The sequence below is a fragment of the Echiichthys vipera genome (assembly GCF_963691815.1).
Source record: "Echiichthys vipera genome assembly, chromosome: 7".
Lineage (NCBI taxonomy): Eukaryota > Metazoa > Chordata > Actinopteri > Perciformes > Trachinidae > Echiichthys > Echiichthys vipera.
The window spans coordinates 22,376,680-22,395,181 of NC_139832.1; the positions used below are offsets into that span (position 1 = coordinate 22,376,680).

General features: G+C 40.6%; 1 protein-coding gene across 1 annotated transcript in view; it reads left to right on the forward strand.

Annotated features, from left to right (window-relative positions):
* The first annotated feature begins 101 nt into the window (after positions 1–101).
* The window catches only part of LOC310949781 (uncharacterized protein), a 22,847-nt gene continuing 4,446 nt past the window's right edge, over positions 102–18,502 (forward strand). The window contains exons 1-10 of the mRNA XM_083917330.1: positions 102–313; positions 11,993–12,066; positions 13,325–13,410; positions 13,526–13,565; positions 13,671–13,751; positions 14,072–14,179; positions 14,289–14,398; positions 15,940–15,988; positions 17,608–17,728; positions 18,232–18,326. Of these exons, the coding sequence (XP_083773456.1) occupies positions 12,001–12,066; positions 13,325–13,410; positions 13,526–13,565; positions 13,671–13,751; positions 14,072–14,179; positions 14,289–14,398; positions 15,940–15,988; positions 17,608–17,728; positions 18,232–18,326 (756 nt within the window). The 5' untranslated portion in view covers positions 102–313; positions 11,993–12,000. The remainder of the gene's footprint in view (positions 314–11,992; positions 12,067–13,324; positions 13,411–13,525; positions 13,566–13,670; positions 13,752–14,071; positions 14,180–14,288; positions 14,399–15,939; positions 15,989–17,607; positions 17,729–18,231; positions 18,327–18,502) is intronic.

Genomic DNA, 18,502 nt, shown 5'->3' on the forward strand with positions numbered 1-18,502 from the left:
TCAATAGACCGCGGAGACCTTCCGCCTCTGCTCGTGCGCGTGCGCGCGCGTCGCACTGTCACTGGTGACCCGCGTGCCAGACAGACAGCTGCAGCCAGCTCGCGGCATGGTGGACCTATAGGGGGTGCGTCCGTTTGACCACCGTCAATTTCAGCGAAGCTAGTCAACAACAGTCGGGGACAAGAAGCTTCAGCACACTGGCAGTATTATGGTAACGGCTCCCCTGGACAGCGAGGGAGAGAATGAGAATAGTGGAATTTGTTTCTACTTCTAGGTACAACAGTGCAGCAGAAGAAGGGAAGTCACCCGAAAGGTAAGCATCGACGATGGTTTGCTACTACTGAACGTTAGCGTCTCTACTCTTCACTCACTTTACAATTATTAGCGCTGGATTAACGTAGTGACGTTACGTGGGTGACCACAAAAGACTTGTCGCCTGGATCTCTTTATCTGGTCCCAATGTGTTTTGGTATTTTTTTGTTTTTTTAAGTTTGCCTAATCGACTACAAACCAGGAAAGGAAACAGTACCTACTAATTGTAACGGCTAACTGTTACCCGTGGGTGTACATGGATAGTGTGCGAGCTCCCATAATATAAATGAAGATTTGTGCTGGTTCTTGTTCTGGGAACAGATACATGTTACTGTAATATGGCTAGTTTAACACACCCTCTGTGGTAAGGGCAGTGACCGAGCGCTTCTCTAGGGGAATTTTTGATATCGTCTTATTCTTCACGGGCTTTCCAGCAGTTTAGAGGCATGTACACCCTGGCTAGGTTGGCGAGAAATATGTCCATGATGCGATCCGCCTCGCTGTATTACATTTGTGGTTAACCACTCCAACACACAGTATCTGTTTACAGTTTGGTTTACCAATGCAGGCGTCAGTTCAATCTTAGCACCGCTAAATTCCGCATTTTAAGCATTCATGCCAGGTAAGGTTCTCAGAATAAGGAACTATACTTGTGGTCGAAATAACAGGGCATATATTTAATTCTAAAATGAGTTGTTGCCATTGGAGAGAGCAGGATTTTACCCTGCACAGCCCACTACACAGAGCACGGATGCAGAAGTAGGCCACGACTGGTCTGTCATGCCATGCCATGTCATGCCATGCGTGGTCCCCTTTGGAAGGTCAACTGGGCGTCTCACTGGTTCATACTATGGTTCATACATGGAGTGGGGGAGGTTAAGACAGTTAGAGTGAAAGATCTCCAGAAGGATTTAGCTCTCTCATCCTATACCAGATGTCTGGTGGTCATTGTTGTCCTGTCACTTGCCCCCCTCATTGTGTTTTTGTTCTCAATGTAATGTAGCAGATGTGCATGTTGCTAATGACAAGTGCACACCATCTCGAGCCATTTACCCACATTTAAACATGCAGTCATTGAATGGTGTGCATCATTGTTTGTGAAGGAAGTTGAAGGAGACAGATTAATATGTTTGCAGTTGTAGGCTTATGTGTGTACAGGATCCAATTGTCATCTAAAAGATTTGAATAATGATTTTACTAAACGTCCACAAGCCTAGAGCGTGAAGCATTTTGTATTTTTTTTTATCGTTGCTATGTTCAGCCTTTGGTGTGTCATATTGTTTGACACTCTGCTTGTGGTTAGAGGAGGAAGCCCCACACCGGAAAGGTGACTACACTGTTGGTGTACTTTTCTGTGATACACGGCATGTGAGAGCATCCCTCAGCATTTCTTTTCCATTTGATTGTGTCACTCTCTCTGCTCTGTTTTCTTGACGGTGTTAAATGGTTTGATTTCTGATATGAGAGATCAAGTCCCAATGATTAGACCAAACCACAGTTTCACTGTGATGTCCGTTTACAAGTAGGCCATTTCATAAATGGTGGTTCACTATACAATATTTGCTCCCCTAAAATTCTTCTTGGATCAGTGTATTTATAAAAGCATTCTTCTTGCTGTGTATTTTCTTAACTGCCAAATCAAGGAAAAGCCATAACTTTTCGCTTTGCTGGCTTTAAGACATGGATGCGAACTGGACTTTTATTTGTAGAAAAGCTTTCACAGTCTTGAATGGGCTCTTGAACAATGAGGTCTGCCCTCTCTGATGCCAACAGGATGTGGGCCACGTGTGAGGCAGAGCATGTGAGCTCTTATTTTGTTTTTATGCCCGTGAATGGTCATCAGTCAGCAGCATTAATCTTTTTTTTTAGAACTCTGGAGTTGGTGATTAAGTCTTTTTCATTTTTTCTACTGTACATAACCTCATATCACTGCATTAGGCATCAAAGCACATTTATGTATATAGCTTTCCTGGATGAAAGCATTGCAAATTATATGTTATGATTAGTTTAACAAAACTCCACTGATCAATTCAGTTTAATTCAAAAGTTGTATCACTATCAGACAAGCTTAATGTGCATCTATGGTTTTCTGTAACTCTCTTTAATCAGCAGCCTTCATTGTATTCTATTGTGACTGATAATATTATTTCAGTGGGGAGGCATCAATAGCCTTTTTGTCTGTCTGAATGGCAGCTTTATGATAGACGTCAAAGGACCAATGCTCGGTGTCCCAAAGTGCACCAGAATGAAGCCTTTTGCCAACCATAAAGAAGACAGAGAGGCTGTAGCACCACTGTGTGACTCATGACATGTCCTTTCAGAGTTATCTTTCCAGATGTCTGGGAAATATAGCCCCTGTCCATATCCCAGCCTATTTTAGTCAGGGTCACAAGGTCCTGGAGGCAATCTCAGCACACACTGGGTGATAGTCGGGGGTGCGCACTGCACAGGTTGTCACATTCACATTTACACCTACATGCTATTTCCAGTTCCAGTTCAACAAACCTGCATGTGTGTGGTGGACTGTGGGAGGAACCACTCGCAGACACAACACAAAAAGCCATCAGCCGGCTTTAATGTGATATTGATATGTATAGAAGCCTTTATTCTTCTGTTTAGAATTGCCATGGATGCTACCATGATTAGGCAAAAAATGGATTTGATTCAATTCAGAAAAACATTTGACAAGTGATTAACTATTTATATAATTAACAGGAAAAATACCAAACTGTTTCAGATTTTCATCTAAATTGAATCTCTTTTGATTTGGACTGTTTGTCAGACAGAACAAGCAATTTGAATTTATGATCTGGGAAATTATGATGAGCATTTTTTCACTTTTTTTTTTTTTTTTACATTTAATTGCTTAAATGAATTAATCAATAAATTGGTAGATTAGTTGATAATGAAAACTATAGTTAGTTGCAGCCTTACTCTACTACACAGAGTGATCATCACACTGAACCACCATGTGTTGGTTTATTTGATTCAAGCTGTAGAGTGAGCCTCTGCCAAGAGCTAGTGCCAAATTTGCATTACAATTAGCCAAATCTATTTCCCACACTCTACCGTTAATACAGCAGAGATCACACTAGTGTTGAGATTATACTGTAGATTGTCATTCGGGCTGAAAACTGATACACCACTGAGAAGATGAGTGATGTCTCTATGGGATAATGGCCCAGATAATTGTTTGTCCTTTGGCATTTGTATAAAGGCTAAATTGGGCTAACTTGGAATTTCCCCTCTGTTATTGTCTCTAGTTTGTGTCTTTTTTAGATGCCATTTCAGATTTGTTTTGGCTCCAAATACTTAACATCCTTGTGTTGTTGAATCACGGTTAAATTAAAGTTTCCCATGTATGGTTGCTCCCCTTCCATACACCATAATCCTCTGTTTTTATGCTTGTAAACATGATCTGAACATGAAAACTAAAACTATGATAACCAAATCACCAATGGAGTATGCATCTGTGAACCTTGCATAGTTTGTGCTTAGCTTTTGACCAGAGATAAGCTGACTTTGACCCTGGTTTGGCCTTTCTCATTGGTTGCACACTCACCATGTGTCATCTTTTTGAATTATTTAATAATTTTGTCATTGTAAGAACCAGTACTGTGCTGTGGCTGGGATTGTAGTAGTATACAGTTGTGAGTTTATGGATGACCTGGGCATTTGCATGATGGTGCAGCAAAGGAGGTTTTTATCCCAGAAAGATAAGTGGAGTTTTAAGGATATTTAATGTCTTTTTTTATTCTGGATTTTTTATTTGTCATGACGATCAGCAGCAGCTAAATATTGTGTATTTCCCTTGCGCAATTCTTAACCGTGCATTATTGGTTATTTTACTTCATATTCAAATATGAGTTTACAAAGCATTTATAATGTAGTGCTAGTTTGTAATGTAATAGCACTAGTTATTTAAACTCTAGGTGAGAGTTTTTCTCGGGCTGCACTGTTAGTATTATGACTTCATCCTTTGCTAGGAAGAGGATCCTTTTATGAGAATTTGGCTTTCTCAGCAGGTCCTGTGGTTTTGTCTTTATGAATACCGTTCCCTTAACATTCCGGTCCTTCTCATACCACCCCTTGAAAAAGTGCTGCCACTCTGGGAAACAAGGCCTCTCTGGCTGGCCAGCGACTTCAGCATCTAAAACTTTGTGTGGTCATTGTTATATATAGACAACCACCACCCAAGCAGGTAATGTGGGAGGCATTAGCAAGGACCAGCGATGGTTCTCAAGCCGGGACAGACAAAGGGTGAGGTGATAGAGAGCTCCCCTTCCTCAGCTTTGTTTTTTTCTTTTAAGATGGGGGAAATGTGGGGTAGTTTGGGATAATGAGTTTTGTCACTGAATCTGTGTTATATGTGCTCAGCTTTGGGAATACGATAAGGTAAAGTGACAGTGGTAATACAGAGTCAAGCAGGACAGAAAAGCCCCTTGGGGACTACAAGCTATTTTGAGCCATGTGCTTTTCCCCCAGTCCCTGTGCTTTGGATGTTTCGCCCCTGGGTCACACAGTCTCTGTATCGTTGCTATTTTCTATCCATAAACACAAACCCTACAGAGTACAAAAGGATCGGAGGGAGACTGTGGAGGGAAAAGAGTCTCAGACAACAAGAAAAACAAGGAAACTCGTGTTAAGGAGACTTTGTGGCTGCCATCAAGGCTTCCCAGCAGTTTTCTCTCATTGGCCTAATTTATCATTCTTTGATTCGATTTTCTAGTTGATATGGTTGCAGTGGTCACTTCAACCAAGTCAAGAAGAGTAGATTAAGTTTGCACACTGTTACCGTGCTTTGCTGTGTGTCAGTAGCCACTATGCACAATTCCTGAGAGAAACCAATGGGGTAAGGGTGAACAATTGGCCATTGTCCATGCATCGTCACACCTGCAAAACAGATGTTTGGTAGCATGAGACTTTGACATTGCATCCTCCTATACATCATTGTTGTATACAGTATGTAATTGATCATTACAGGCAACATGCTTGGAAGATATGATAAAACCTAGAAGTACAATGTGGTTTTTTTTATACCAGTTACTTGTAATTGTGAATGCACTGATACTGAATCACTCTCTAGTTTACACTAGAGCCTCGAGCCTAAAGTTATTCAGTTTGGGCAGCTTTATCTCTGTTCCAGTTGCATCTGGACTCCATATAATAATACCTCCCTTTTTAAAGAAAGAGACGGCTGTTGAACATCTTGTACCAGCCCGCTTAGATTTCCTGTGGGGCGACTTAGTGATATTCTTAGTGTCTGAGGGACTCCCTTTTTATAACATGACTTTGTTTTCAACTGCCAAATCAGAGTTGTGTGTGACAGAAATTACCAAAAGATCTGTTGAGGGTGAACAGGACTGTAGTCTGTGGCAGGAATATGCAAACTGTTACAGGACTTTATCAGCACGAAGCCGTCTGTAAAATTTCTGATTAATTTACTAGGCTACCTTGGCCCTGCTGGAAATAGACAAACCGCCTCTTTTCGTTTAATTTCTTTCTCTCGCTCTCTGCTATTTTCTGCTTCTTTTTTTTGACACATGCACGCTTACATGCACACACGGTGTGGCTGACTCCCATTAAAAAGTCGAGCTCTGAAGCCATCTGGGACTTCAGAGTTCTTCATGTGGAAATTAGAGCCATGTGGTCGCTTGTTAGCCTCCTTCCTTTTCTGAACTGGAATGATATGCTTGTTCTCCACAATGACCGCAAGCCTACGGCATTTAGCTAATGCAATGGGATGATAACATAGAGTGCTCTGCATTACAATACATTCTTTGAAGTTTATTGTTGTGATTTGTATTAGTGATCACTGTAGTAAATACTGAAATGATTACCTACTACCACCACAGTTGTAAAAAAATACATTTAATGTGTTTTATGACATCTTCAGAGGTTCTTGTACAGTAAACACCATAACATGGCGCAAACACATTCAGAAACAAATCTTGTCATGGGAATTAGGTAAACATGAGACAGAAAAGGACTCAATCACACAAATGAGGGGCATGTGATATGGTTTTCTATTGTTTGTCTTTGAGAGTAGAAAAAAAAACCTTGATGTAGTACTATGTGTCCGTTATTAAACATTTTAAATTTTCAATTTTAGATCTTTTACCTTTAAATTCAAAATCTAAAAGTTTAAGGACCCTCTGTTTATGAATCATCAAAATAAAAAGGTATTTTTGTAGTTTCCTTTGGTATTTGGGGGTTTGACATTTCAGTTAATCTAAACATGTGCAGGACAGAAAAACAGACCGATAATAAATTACTCAGATGTATGATAGGAGAGGCACAGTATGGGAGTATGCTCTGGGAGGTTAATCGGGTTGAATGAGTGCATGGCCCGAGCTTGTCTGATCTCAGAGCCCAGAGCGTCCTTTGGCTGACCATGCAGCATTGACTAATAATTCAGTGGTAAAAAAGAAACAAACATCTGTCGTGTTCTCCTTCATCATGCTATCAGCAGTTTGGGATGCAGATTTGAGTGCCAGCTACAAAGAAGATGCTCTATGAAGAATCTGATCAGATCTTAGAATTAGATAAATCCACCCCTTGGGCTTTCAATGTATTATCCGTTAGTAGGATGACACAGGACTTCTTTCTGTCCATTCAGTTTGTGTAACTTTTCCTCACCCAAGGGTTTTAGCTCAAGATATCTGCTGACTGATACACACATACTTTACATACACATGCAGTAAATAAATATACACCCCTTACTATCACCCAGTCTAGCTCACTGCCCTCAGTTTCCATTCTCCTACAGTTAGTTGACTACTGCCAGACTCCTTCTAATGAGGCTGCCGTTCTGACTTTGCCCTTGTATAATCCTCTGATTTAACTTGTGACTGCTGCTCAGATTAAGATTGATTAGACGCCAAAAGAGAGATGATTATGGATCAAGGAAATGTAGAAGTATATGTAAAAGAGGACATGTGCTCTATCATCCCAGTGAAATGTTCCCAGACCTTTGAATCCGCCCACACTCCACCTAGTGAAGATGGAAATGGAGTGTAACAAGTTGACAAATTGTTTCTGATATCAGGCAAAGTGAAATGCAAAGAAGAGTAAACGCAGCAGAATTTATGTTAAATGTCAGTGTAATAATCTCATTTGAATTGAATATCATCACGTTACATTTTTTTTAGCTCTTCTAATGAATAGAACATTAATAGTGCAATGCAGATCCGAGTCTCATTTTTTCTTACATTTAAAACATTTTTGCGACCTCAGCCATCTTACTAGGCTCTACAACAAGAATGGATAGCCTTTTGGGCTTCCTTACAGGGACCAGCTTACAACTTTACTCCCCTGCAAGTCCTTTTTAATAACATGACTTATCCTAACAGTTCTGCCTCAAGAAAGTCTGAGTATTTATAGCTTTATCCGTGAATAAGCTGGGACATGTTGGTCATACCTGGGCTGAAAACAGTGTGAAGATGCAATACATTTAGAGATTTTGATGATAAATCATTAAAAGAGGTTTTGACTGCTACATCTCAGCTAAAAAACATGTTATTAGTTGGATGTGATTCAGAGCGCTGTGCAAGCTGTCTGTGGTTACAGCAGTGCACTGAGAACTTATATACCCAAGCTAGATTTAGAGCTCTATGTCATAACAGGATGTGATGTCACCTAGGCCCCAGGCTCAAAGTCTTGTATCATGTAAGCAACAGGTTGTCAAAATTTAGCCATACAGTCCGGAAAGTCATTCTTTCCACAGCATATTTAGCATCTTCAGCAATCTGGAATTCTGGCCCGCGGTCTGCTCACTGCGTAGACTAGCCCACATACCGCTTTCTCACCACCTCTGCCTCACTCAGAATACATTTGAGAGACATGTGAAAGATTGCTATTGTTTTTTTAATATAGAATATGGGAAAATGCTATTGTCGCCATCTTAAATGTTCAACTTGTAATCCACCTACAAAGATGTAAAGGATTTACATGTTCTATGTCTTTCTCTATATTTTCTCCTAACTACACACTCTCCTAACTACACACTCCCCCAGGTGGGATGTTTAACTGTCTTTGCGTGGTCTCTATCCCACTCAGTGACCTTCTCTGCTGCTTACTCACTTTTTTTCCTCCAGCTTCCATCTGTTTAACACCTTGATCCCCACCACAACCTGTCACCCTTCTAGCCACCAGTTGAAAAGAGCTGTTCAAAGTAAATTTCTTTGAACCACCCGCAAGATGTAATGCCTTTGACGAAATGGCAATAGCCCGTAAAGGAGGGCCTCAGCTGTGTTGGTGACTCACAAACAAAATACCAGTAGTGTTAATGTGAACTGACCACTTTGTGGCATTACTCATGTATATTTTTGCTGACTCCGAACGCCAAGTCTGGATAATTAAAAGCTTTGTCTGTAAAAGGGTTTTTCTTGGTTGGAGTAAGGCCCATGTTGTTGGTTCTCATTGAACCTGTTGTTGAAGGAGTGGCGGCCACTGGTTTCCTTTTCTTCCTGGCCCCAACACAATACTATCAGCAGTCTGGAGACTCAACACAGGAAGTAAGTGGATTGAACCTAAAGATGAAGCATAACAGATCTTTTCCACCAGTTTACCTGGTAGACAGTGATTGAAAACAACTCACAATAACCCACGTTCAGCAAGAATGAAAAACAACTCTCTTTTATCCTTTTATCTAAGTTATTTATTTATCCTTTTATCCTATCCTTCTAAGAACATCACTAACTTTAAGGCCCCTTCAGAGCCTTGAAGTTACTTTTTAGTAGCAGTTGCTTAGAATAGGTCTCACAACTCTTGCTATTAATGTGTGGCCATGTCCTGAGTTGTTAAATTATCCATCTGTGAAATAAGAATTGTAGTAAAAGAAAAGAGGTTATTTCATGATAATGATGACCGGTAGCACACACACGGCTATAAATATTGGTTTGGCCTGGTATTCATTTGCAAATGAAAACATTTTTTAGGTTTACTTTATGTCACCCTATTAAGCATTGATTAGCCATATATATTCAAATAAACTGCAGACACAAATGAGCCTAAAATGTGAAGGAGTTAGAGGTTAGAGTACCTCTGTTTATCTCTTTCTTTACTTTTCTTTTTGGTCTGGTTTTCAAGTGAGAGATGGTTTGGAGTGTGGTTACACTGTGTGTGTGATAAAGACGGCAACAAGCGCCACAGGCCATGTGAAGATGCTACCTTTTTGAAGATGCTTCTCAGACCGCACCACAGCTTCAGCCCATGAAGTGCTGCGCTGTCGTTTTTGGAGGGCCTTGTCCGACGGTCACGCTAACTGCTTTCCCTGTGAGATAACCTTAGCTTTAAGCCCCTAGACCAAACTCGTCCATGACAAATGTTTCTCTAGTTCAGACATAATTTTAATACCTTCCAAAGGGCAACAGCATACAGAAAGTTAGCGATCTCACCTTTATCGTATGTAATTTCTTCTTAAAGCAGCAGACTTGTTAATGTAACGTACACTATCTGCTTTCCCCTCTGATATAGGCAAGGTTTGAATCATATTAATGGCAGTACTTCGCAGACTGCTAACTCAGCCTTGCAAAAAAAAAAATATGCTGACGTGTCGAAAAACCTGAAATAGTTTGACCTGAGATGGACAAGAAAAGGGAAACTGTAGAAAGGAAAGCATAGAACAGCAGATGCCACATGTTCAGTGGTCTGGTTTCACTGCCCACCTGTTAGACAAGAGACTCAGCTGTTGTTTTGATGGAGACGACTGGATCCTGGAGTTTTGGGGGTCAGATTTATATGGGTTGAGGGACTTGGTACTTGATAAAAGCATAACATAACATTCTCAATCACTGTCCTGTGCATTCCCTTTTTGTATAGGCTAAATCTAAATTCCCACCTCTACTTTTGTTTAATAAGAGAGTAAATGTAATGTGGAGAGCGCTCTCTGTACGTCTGAAATCTTGAGATTTGATGCCCAACGACCTACCCTTTTGCTTATCTGGCAATGTGCCCGCTGTTCTAGTTTCAAGGTGTAAATTATGTTGGAAATGTCACATCATTTCAGACAAAATGTGTCTAGGTCAGCACAAGGCGTAAGAGGGTCTGTAGGGAAACAGTATAGGGTGTTGAAGTAGCAGGTGCCTTCACACCTGTTGCTGCAAGGCATGCCATGCGTTCATGCTGCCTCAGACCTCCGCTGGTTACGCACAATGTCAAATGTCAATGAAAGTGTTACTTAGTCATGGCATTTATTGCAGGCCCTCCTGTAAAGTCTTCCTTATAGCATGTGACCTTATCAAACAAAAGTCACTGAATGGTTCTGAAGTAAATCATGTTGGTGTTGGACTCATAGAGCTACTGAAACAAAATTGTCTATCCCGATATACAGTAGGTATTTCATATCTCAATAACTATATCAAAATATAGTATGTTCTCTGTTAATTCAATTAATAAATAGTGTATATGAAGAATCCATATGGTAAAGCCTTTTTTGGGAATTTAATATGTAACAGATGAAAAATATTGAGTGAAAGATTTGAGTTAGTATGTGCTTGTTATTATCAATTTAGATTACGTAAATTTTGTATCACAATATCAGGATATAGGATTTAATCATGATAAGATTCCATTGAAAGGTGATAAATATTTATATTGAATTATCGCCATGCCCTACTGTCACAGTCTGGCAATACTTTTTGTTGATTAAATTGTATTCAAAGTGTGGTAGCGCGTCCTTCAAATGTGCCTGTTCGAAGACCTTAACTGTAATTTAAATAGTCTTATCTTGAGCATCTGTCCCGTGACAGCATTTAGGCTTGCAACATGACAAAGGCCTTGTTGTATACCTTATTACTTAAACAAAACGTCCGAATGTAGCAGGTGGTCTATATCCCAGATGCCTACAGTACAATCAAGGGTTCTACTGGCCTGGGTTTTCTTTTATCTCCTATTATCCGCATTGCCTGCTAGGCATAACTGGCATATTCTTCATATCCAAACATCACTCTGAGATGCTGCTCTGGCAAACAAGAGGTGAGGCTGTTCTCTCTTATATAGCCCTGACAACTGCTAAACAGCCAAGCCTGCTGCCAGAGCTCACCAGGCCCGGGAAGGCTAGAGACAGGCTTAGAGGGGCAGGGAGGGGCAGGGAGGGGTCAGGGAGGGGTTAGACTGTGAGAGAAAGGGAGGGAGTGACTGTGATTGTCTGCATCTTGTGATTAACCCTCAAATAGTCATGGAATGACACACAGATCGGTATATACATATATATGTTCTACCTCTACACACATCAGACTGCTCGGTTATGACAAGATATTCTGCCTTTTTATTGAAGGAGACACCTGGTAATTAAAGGCTTTTAATTAAAATAGTATGAGAAAAATAATGTATTATCATGTTCTAGTTGAACCTAAAATGGAAGTACAGTATGGACCTGAAAATGGGCATGATATATCTCCTTTAAGTAGATCTGATATTGAGACATATGGAAATGAGCTGTGTGCAGCTGTGTGCACATAGCATGCTGTGTGTGTGTTGTTTGTTTTTTTTTATCTCAAGGGAGAAGATGATCCCTCAAAAAGTTTTGCTACTGTTATTAGGTACATTAAAGCAAAATGTATCTAATTTATTTGAAGGAATAGATTAAAATATGCGATTATCTCTCTATTCCCTCTTCAACCAACAACCATGCTAATTTAGATCATTATGAATGACATTTTTGTCTGCTTCCTTTCAGATTTTGACATGAAGAAGGACATAGACACATTGATAGCAGAGGAACGTGCTGAAATCATCTCTAAATATGACAAGGTAAGGGTGTGCACAGGAATGCAATCACTTTCACAAATAATGCACTTGAAATTGAAAATGTGTCATGGTTCAGTTAGAGGAAACTACACAGAGGAGCATTTTCTTTAGGACAAATTTCAACCACTACCAAGTTCATGGGCAGACAGTGTACCACCGTTCATGAAAGTCTGAACATGATCCATCCATAAAAAGTAAAACTAGAGACCACCTTGTAATGGGGTCACACCAAAAACCGCTATGCCAAATCAGGCCAGGGACATAAATTGGCCTCTTCCCTACTTCCTATCCCCCTATTTCTGTCACCCTCGCCTGGGTCACAGCCGTTTTCGAACTTGCCCTTCATTTTGATCGTGGGGACGTGGGGTAAAATATCTATAATATAAAAATCTACCCGGAGTGAGAGGGGGTTACTAGATTTACTCACTGAGTCAACCTGTTGCCATGTACTTGCTATATAGCTTTCTGATATCACAAAACTAACTAAACATGAAACTAAAGGACAGAATTGATTATCTAAAAAAGTGTTAAAAATGCTTTTTCAAGCGCCTCCATGCTCAAAAATATGTAAAAACTACGTAATTAACAAGATATGACGGAATATCTAAATACATTTTATAGAGGGTCGTATTTGGACGGGACTAGTTTTACCTGAGGTATTTTTTCCGGACCGTTACAGAAGGTAAAAATCGTCTTCATTTTGACTGACATTCTCCGGAATAATAACTGTCCTGTCCAAATGCGCCATCATTTGGAAAGGACTTAGACCTGTGGTAAAAATGACCACACCCCACTTCCCCACATTAAACTAATCCAGTCCGAATAGGACTTTACACATAAAACAGAGGAGTTGATGGTCTGAGTAAGGCCCTGAGTAGTGCTTACCATGTGTTACCTGATCAATTAATGACATGGTGACTATGGATGTTGCATGTAATTCACAAAATTTGGGTTAAAACACTTTGGTCCATTAGGTGCTCCATTAGGAATGGGAAAACAAGAGAACCATGTATGAAAAAAATTTAAAAGAACTGTGAATAGTACTGTGTATAGTGTATTTTTAATAATGGCCGATGGACAGGCACAACAAAAAATGTGTTATCATTGTTGTTTACCTCACATGTTGAATCCATTCTTCTTGTCCTGTCTGTATCACAGTTTGTTAGCAGCCCAAAGAAGTACTAACATAAGTCACTGGTTAAACTGGTGTTTTTGTACACAGTATTTTCTAATCGGGGTAATAGTATGTGGTTGTTTTCAGGGCAGGCAGGAGGGTATCAACATTGACCCATGGGAGGATGCTGACTACAGCATCTATAAGGTCACCGACCGCTTCGGCTTCCTGCAGTAAGTTGGCCGACTTAAAACAGATTATCTGTCCCTCTTTCTCCTCTAACTCTGATTATCCTCTCAATAGCCATATTTATAATATATGTTGTGTATTTCTGCTTTTCCAATCCAGTGAGGAAGAGCTGCCAACACCCAGTGCTCTTGAAGAGAAGGTATCTACTTTTAACCTGCCCAGCAATTCCAGATTTTGACTTTGCGTATTTATGCCCTTTCACATATGCAGTGGACCACATGTATGTTTGTCTTTCCTCTACCAGCAAAAGCAGCAGGAGATAGAGCGAGTGGAGAAATGGCTGAAGATGGTGAAGAAGTGGGAAAAGTATAGGAACAGTGAAAAGGTGTGTAACTCAGTAGTGGTGGACACAGGACCATTTTAGCCTTCTCTTCACTTTTTTTTTCCTACGCAACTATTTTCTGTATTATTTTCCATCCCTCTTTTAACCACAGCTTATTCCCTTCTCCTCCCTCCTCTCCGGTCTAGACAGTTAAAGCATAAGTGCCTGTGATGACTTCTTGTCATTCAAGAGAACTAACATCTCATAAAGCAGCATTCACACATGAGCCTCTGCCTCTCTCTTCTAGTTGTTGTGGTGAACATAAAGTCTCTTTATGTGTAGAGTCCTCATTCATGTCTGCCCATGTGTCACATGTGTTTCAGTTGGCAAAGCGTGTGTATAAAGGCATCCCTCTGCAGCTGAGAGGCCAGGCCTGGGCCTTGCTTTTGGACATAGAGAAAGTCAAACAAGATAATAACGGAAAATACGAGGTATGAATCTCAAAAATGACGACAGTTCCTCTAAAAATGCGTCGGTGAAAGGTAAATTCAGACAGCCTCCTATCTTTTATAACATATTTGTCCTTTTTCTATCCTCCAGAGAATGAAGCTGCAGGCTCGTAACTACTCCACAGAGATTAAACAGATAGACTTGGACGTCAACAGAACCTTCAGGAACCACATCATGTTCATGGATCGCTTTGGAGTCAAGTGAGTTCTAAGCTTGACCATTGATCGCCATATAATTGGGCAATTGATGTAGCTGGAACCCTAAGTCATTTGTACCTATCCTGAGAGTGAGAGCAAACACACTGCGGACTTTCCTCCCGATCGTATGACTGCTCCTCTGAATTTTAACCTGTAATATCAGTGACTCTGTGTAGGTAGCTTTCATAACAAATGTCTTCAACCCCTTTTAGTGTCCTCAAAGTTCTAGTTTATATTTTCTTTGTACTTGCTAAGTTTCTGCAGAGCGTGACCTAAGGCCTAAACCTTGAAGCAGACCCCCCCCACACACACACACACACACACACACACAACCAAAACGGTGGTTTCCTCCTCTTAGTGTTTTATTAGCCTTCCTGTCAGTGCACAAAACCCCACAGGAAATGGCATTCATACAAAAATTTGCACCGACATCAAGTGTATATGTACAGAATATCACTGCCCACATCAATATAATTCTAATACATTAAAAAGATAGATCAGACATAGATTAGATGACCTTCAGAAAACGATTGTGGGACAACTGTGAGTTTGAACATCTGAAAACTACCGGTTTGTCCTTGTCTGTTTGACTCTGACAGAGTGCGACTGAGCGCTCTCCTCTTGCTCTTTGTAACATACTTCCCCTTCAATTCAAAGGCACTGAGTCCAAACAGACCAAAACACCGCTCCATCCTGCTTGGCTGCCCACTCCTTCCCTGCAGGTCAACAGCTGTCTCACTCACACCGAGACACTGACAGCTATTTAAAGCAGCTTTTCCTGTCTCTGTCTATAAGACATGTATTTACTATAGAGGCCTGGAGGAGACATCCTCTCTTGTCTACATTATATTTGTTAATACCTCTGCTCCGCTCAAATACACATTCACACACACAATAGCTGCCATGTGTTCACTGTCTGAAAGAGTTTAGACTCCGGTTGTAATTACCCATAGAGCACACAGCCCTGTGGTCATAGAAACTGGATAGAAGCTCCGTGCTTTGGATTAAATGATGTGATAAAAATCCTTTTACATTTATTGATCTCAGAAAACATAAACTCTGAAAACTGTTTTTTTTTTGTTACTCCAGCACTTAAAGATCACATAAGTCCTTTCTCTCTCACACACACACACACACACACACACACACACACACACACACACACACACACACACACACACACACACACACACACCTATCATTAATACTTAATACTGAATCTGGATAGCTCAGGCCTAGGGCAACTGGTTAGAGGACCTACACACACACACACACACACAGAGATACAAACATTACCAGGATGATAAGACACAGCCAGTATTTGTCAGCCTCCCCAGATAAATTCACAGCTGTTTTAAGTCTCTTCTGATTGATGAAGTTCATTTAGGGAAGATGTGGTTGAGAAATAATTACTCATGTGGCCTCTGGGAACTGTCATGGAATAAACAGCACTATTACACTGACACACTTGTTTCAGCTTGCTCGATTGTTGCTAAGGGACCACATCCTCATTTTATCTGGTGGTTTCTCTGTTCCCCCAATAGGCAGCAGGCACTGTTTCACGTACTAGCAGCATACTCTGTCTACAACACGGTAAGTGTGTGTGTGTGTGTGTGTGCGCATGCGTGTGTGTGTGTGTGTGTGCTTGCCTAAGTTTGTGTTACATAATAGGGAGTCTTGTGTACACTGGCTGTGGCAGTGGCGCAAAAGTCCATCAAGTAGGTTAGTCCATACAGCGAAGAACAGGCCGAGCACTCTTAACCCATCTGTTCTCATTCTCGTTCAGAGCCTTGGGTGAGATCTTTTATTTATGAGTGTGGTGCTGCCTGCATGTTCGGCAATGCGGTATAACAGTCAGACCACTCAGCTATCACATAGTTCGACCAAGTTCCCCTTTGACATTGCTTACCGTTTAACCGACAAGGAAACAGAGCAAATGAGCCTGGTTTTCTCATTTTAGATTAACTGTTGTAAAAAACTCAACACAGCATCTTTTTTTTCAATTAACAACATTCAGCTGCAACCTTAACGTTATGACGTTTACTTTATAATAATGTGTTTGAATGTGGATCGTGACGTTAGACAAAAGGATGCGTATCAGCCGAAACCGAGTACCGAGCCAATACTAGTGCATAAAAGCAGCTTCTGAGGCATTTGTGATATTGGTATCGGTATTGGAACAAGAACTAGTACTTTCTCGACCAGAAAGCTAGAGTTTGTCTCCCTGGGGTGAAACCATGGGTGAAACCTGCCCTTTACAGGCAAGTACAAATGCTCTGTGTCAACACGTATTTACTAAAATACAGTAAATACATGTGTATCTTGCCTTTAACTCAACACAGGCATGTGGATTAAATATGATATAATATAAATCTATTCTTATATTCGCACAGATTGCTGCCATGTAATTGGGATAGAAATATTACCACTCAAAGACAATGTACTTGTGTAACTTAAATTACATCTCCCCACGCACAAACACAGTCCAGGTCTGTTTTCTTCTGATTTGGCTCTGTAGTCGGTTCCTGCATGGGAGAGGTGTTTGAGCCAGAGGAAATGAGCATGTGCTATTCCCTTTTCCCTTTCCCCTCTTCTCACACACTGCTCAGAAGAAACTGGGTCAGTAGTAGTGAACGAGGGAGAAAGAGCGAGTGAGGGGGATGAGTGTTTGTCCTTTTGCCTATGTGATGCTAGAGAGGAATGTGGAGAATGTGTAGTTTAACCTCAGTGTAACCCTGATCATATTTACTGTATTTCCTTGAAAGGATACTTTGGAGCGTCCATTTCTGGCTGCACAATAAATCTGCCTTAATATGGACAAATACAAAGTGTGTCCGCTTTTGTGTATATGTGCTTGCCAAGGGCAATGAGTTTAGCGTAAATCATTGAATCATTGTGGAGTGAAATTGGCAGGAAATCAAGCTGAAGACACGACATCACTGAGAATGTATGTTGGGGCTACAGTAAATATTTTGTAAAAGTGTTTATATTGGCGTAGCTGCCTGTACAGTAGGTCCTCGTGTGCGGTATAACCACACATGTCTGGATTTTAAACCGCATCAGACATTCAGGTGCTCTCATGTCTCGTCCTGTGTGTGTGTATGTATGTATGTGTGTGTGTGTGTGTGTGTGTGTGTCCTAAATTATGAATTATTCCTCTCATTTGCCCATTCAGTTTAATTGAACATGTCTCTGCTCCTATGTTCCCCCAGGAGGTGAGCTACTGCCAGGGGATGAGTCAGATAGCTGCCATTTTGCTCATGTACCTGAATGAGGAAGATGCCTTCTGGGCTCTGTCCCAGCTCCTCACCAACAGCAAGCATGCCATGCACGGTGAGACAGAGGAAGAAATGAAGAGTTTTAGTTTGAACTGTTCTTATTGAGAAGGGCAAAAATATGTTTGAGTTGTGAAAATACAACCCAATTCGCACATGCTACCTCAGATTTGTTAACGTGTACAAGAAACTCTAAACGTGCATATGATCATTTTGTGCAAGAGAAGCCTATAAGTCTATAAGAACTTGAAAACACATTGCATCTGTCAAAAATAAGAGCTGGAAAAACAAAAATGTTCAATTCCACTTCATGTATGCCTGTCAATTGAATGTTTCTTGTACTTATGGTTTCACAACACTCCACACACATTTTCATATAATATTGCTACAATATCGGCCCCATAGTAAAGGTGTACATCAATTATTTTTGCATAAAACCACAGCTTCATGTTATTGAAAGAAAATGTTCCACATCCTATATAAAGGGGACATACATTTTCCTTTGTGAATATTATGTTTCTACTATTAGCACGCTGCTGATTCTTTTTTTCACCGTGCTAGGGTTCTTCATCCCAGGATTTCCCAAGCTGCACCGTTTCCAGGCTCACCATGAGCTGATCCTCTCCAAAATGCTGCCAAAACTGAAGAAACACATGGTAAGTTAAAGTACATCTGTACGACTGATGCTTTCTGCAAGACACACAGAGCTAATTGATTAGTTAAAAGGTCACGGGCTGCAGTCGATTTATTCGAGTCATACTTCATTTGATTTATATCCAGTGTCACTACGAGTCGAAGAGTCACTGGGAAAGTAAGGTTCATAACTGAGAAT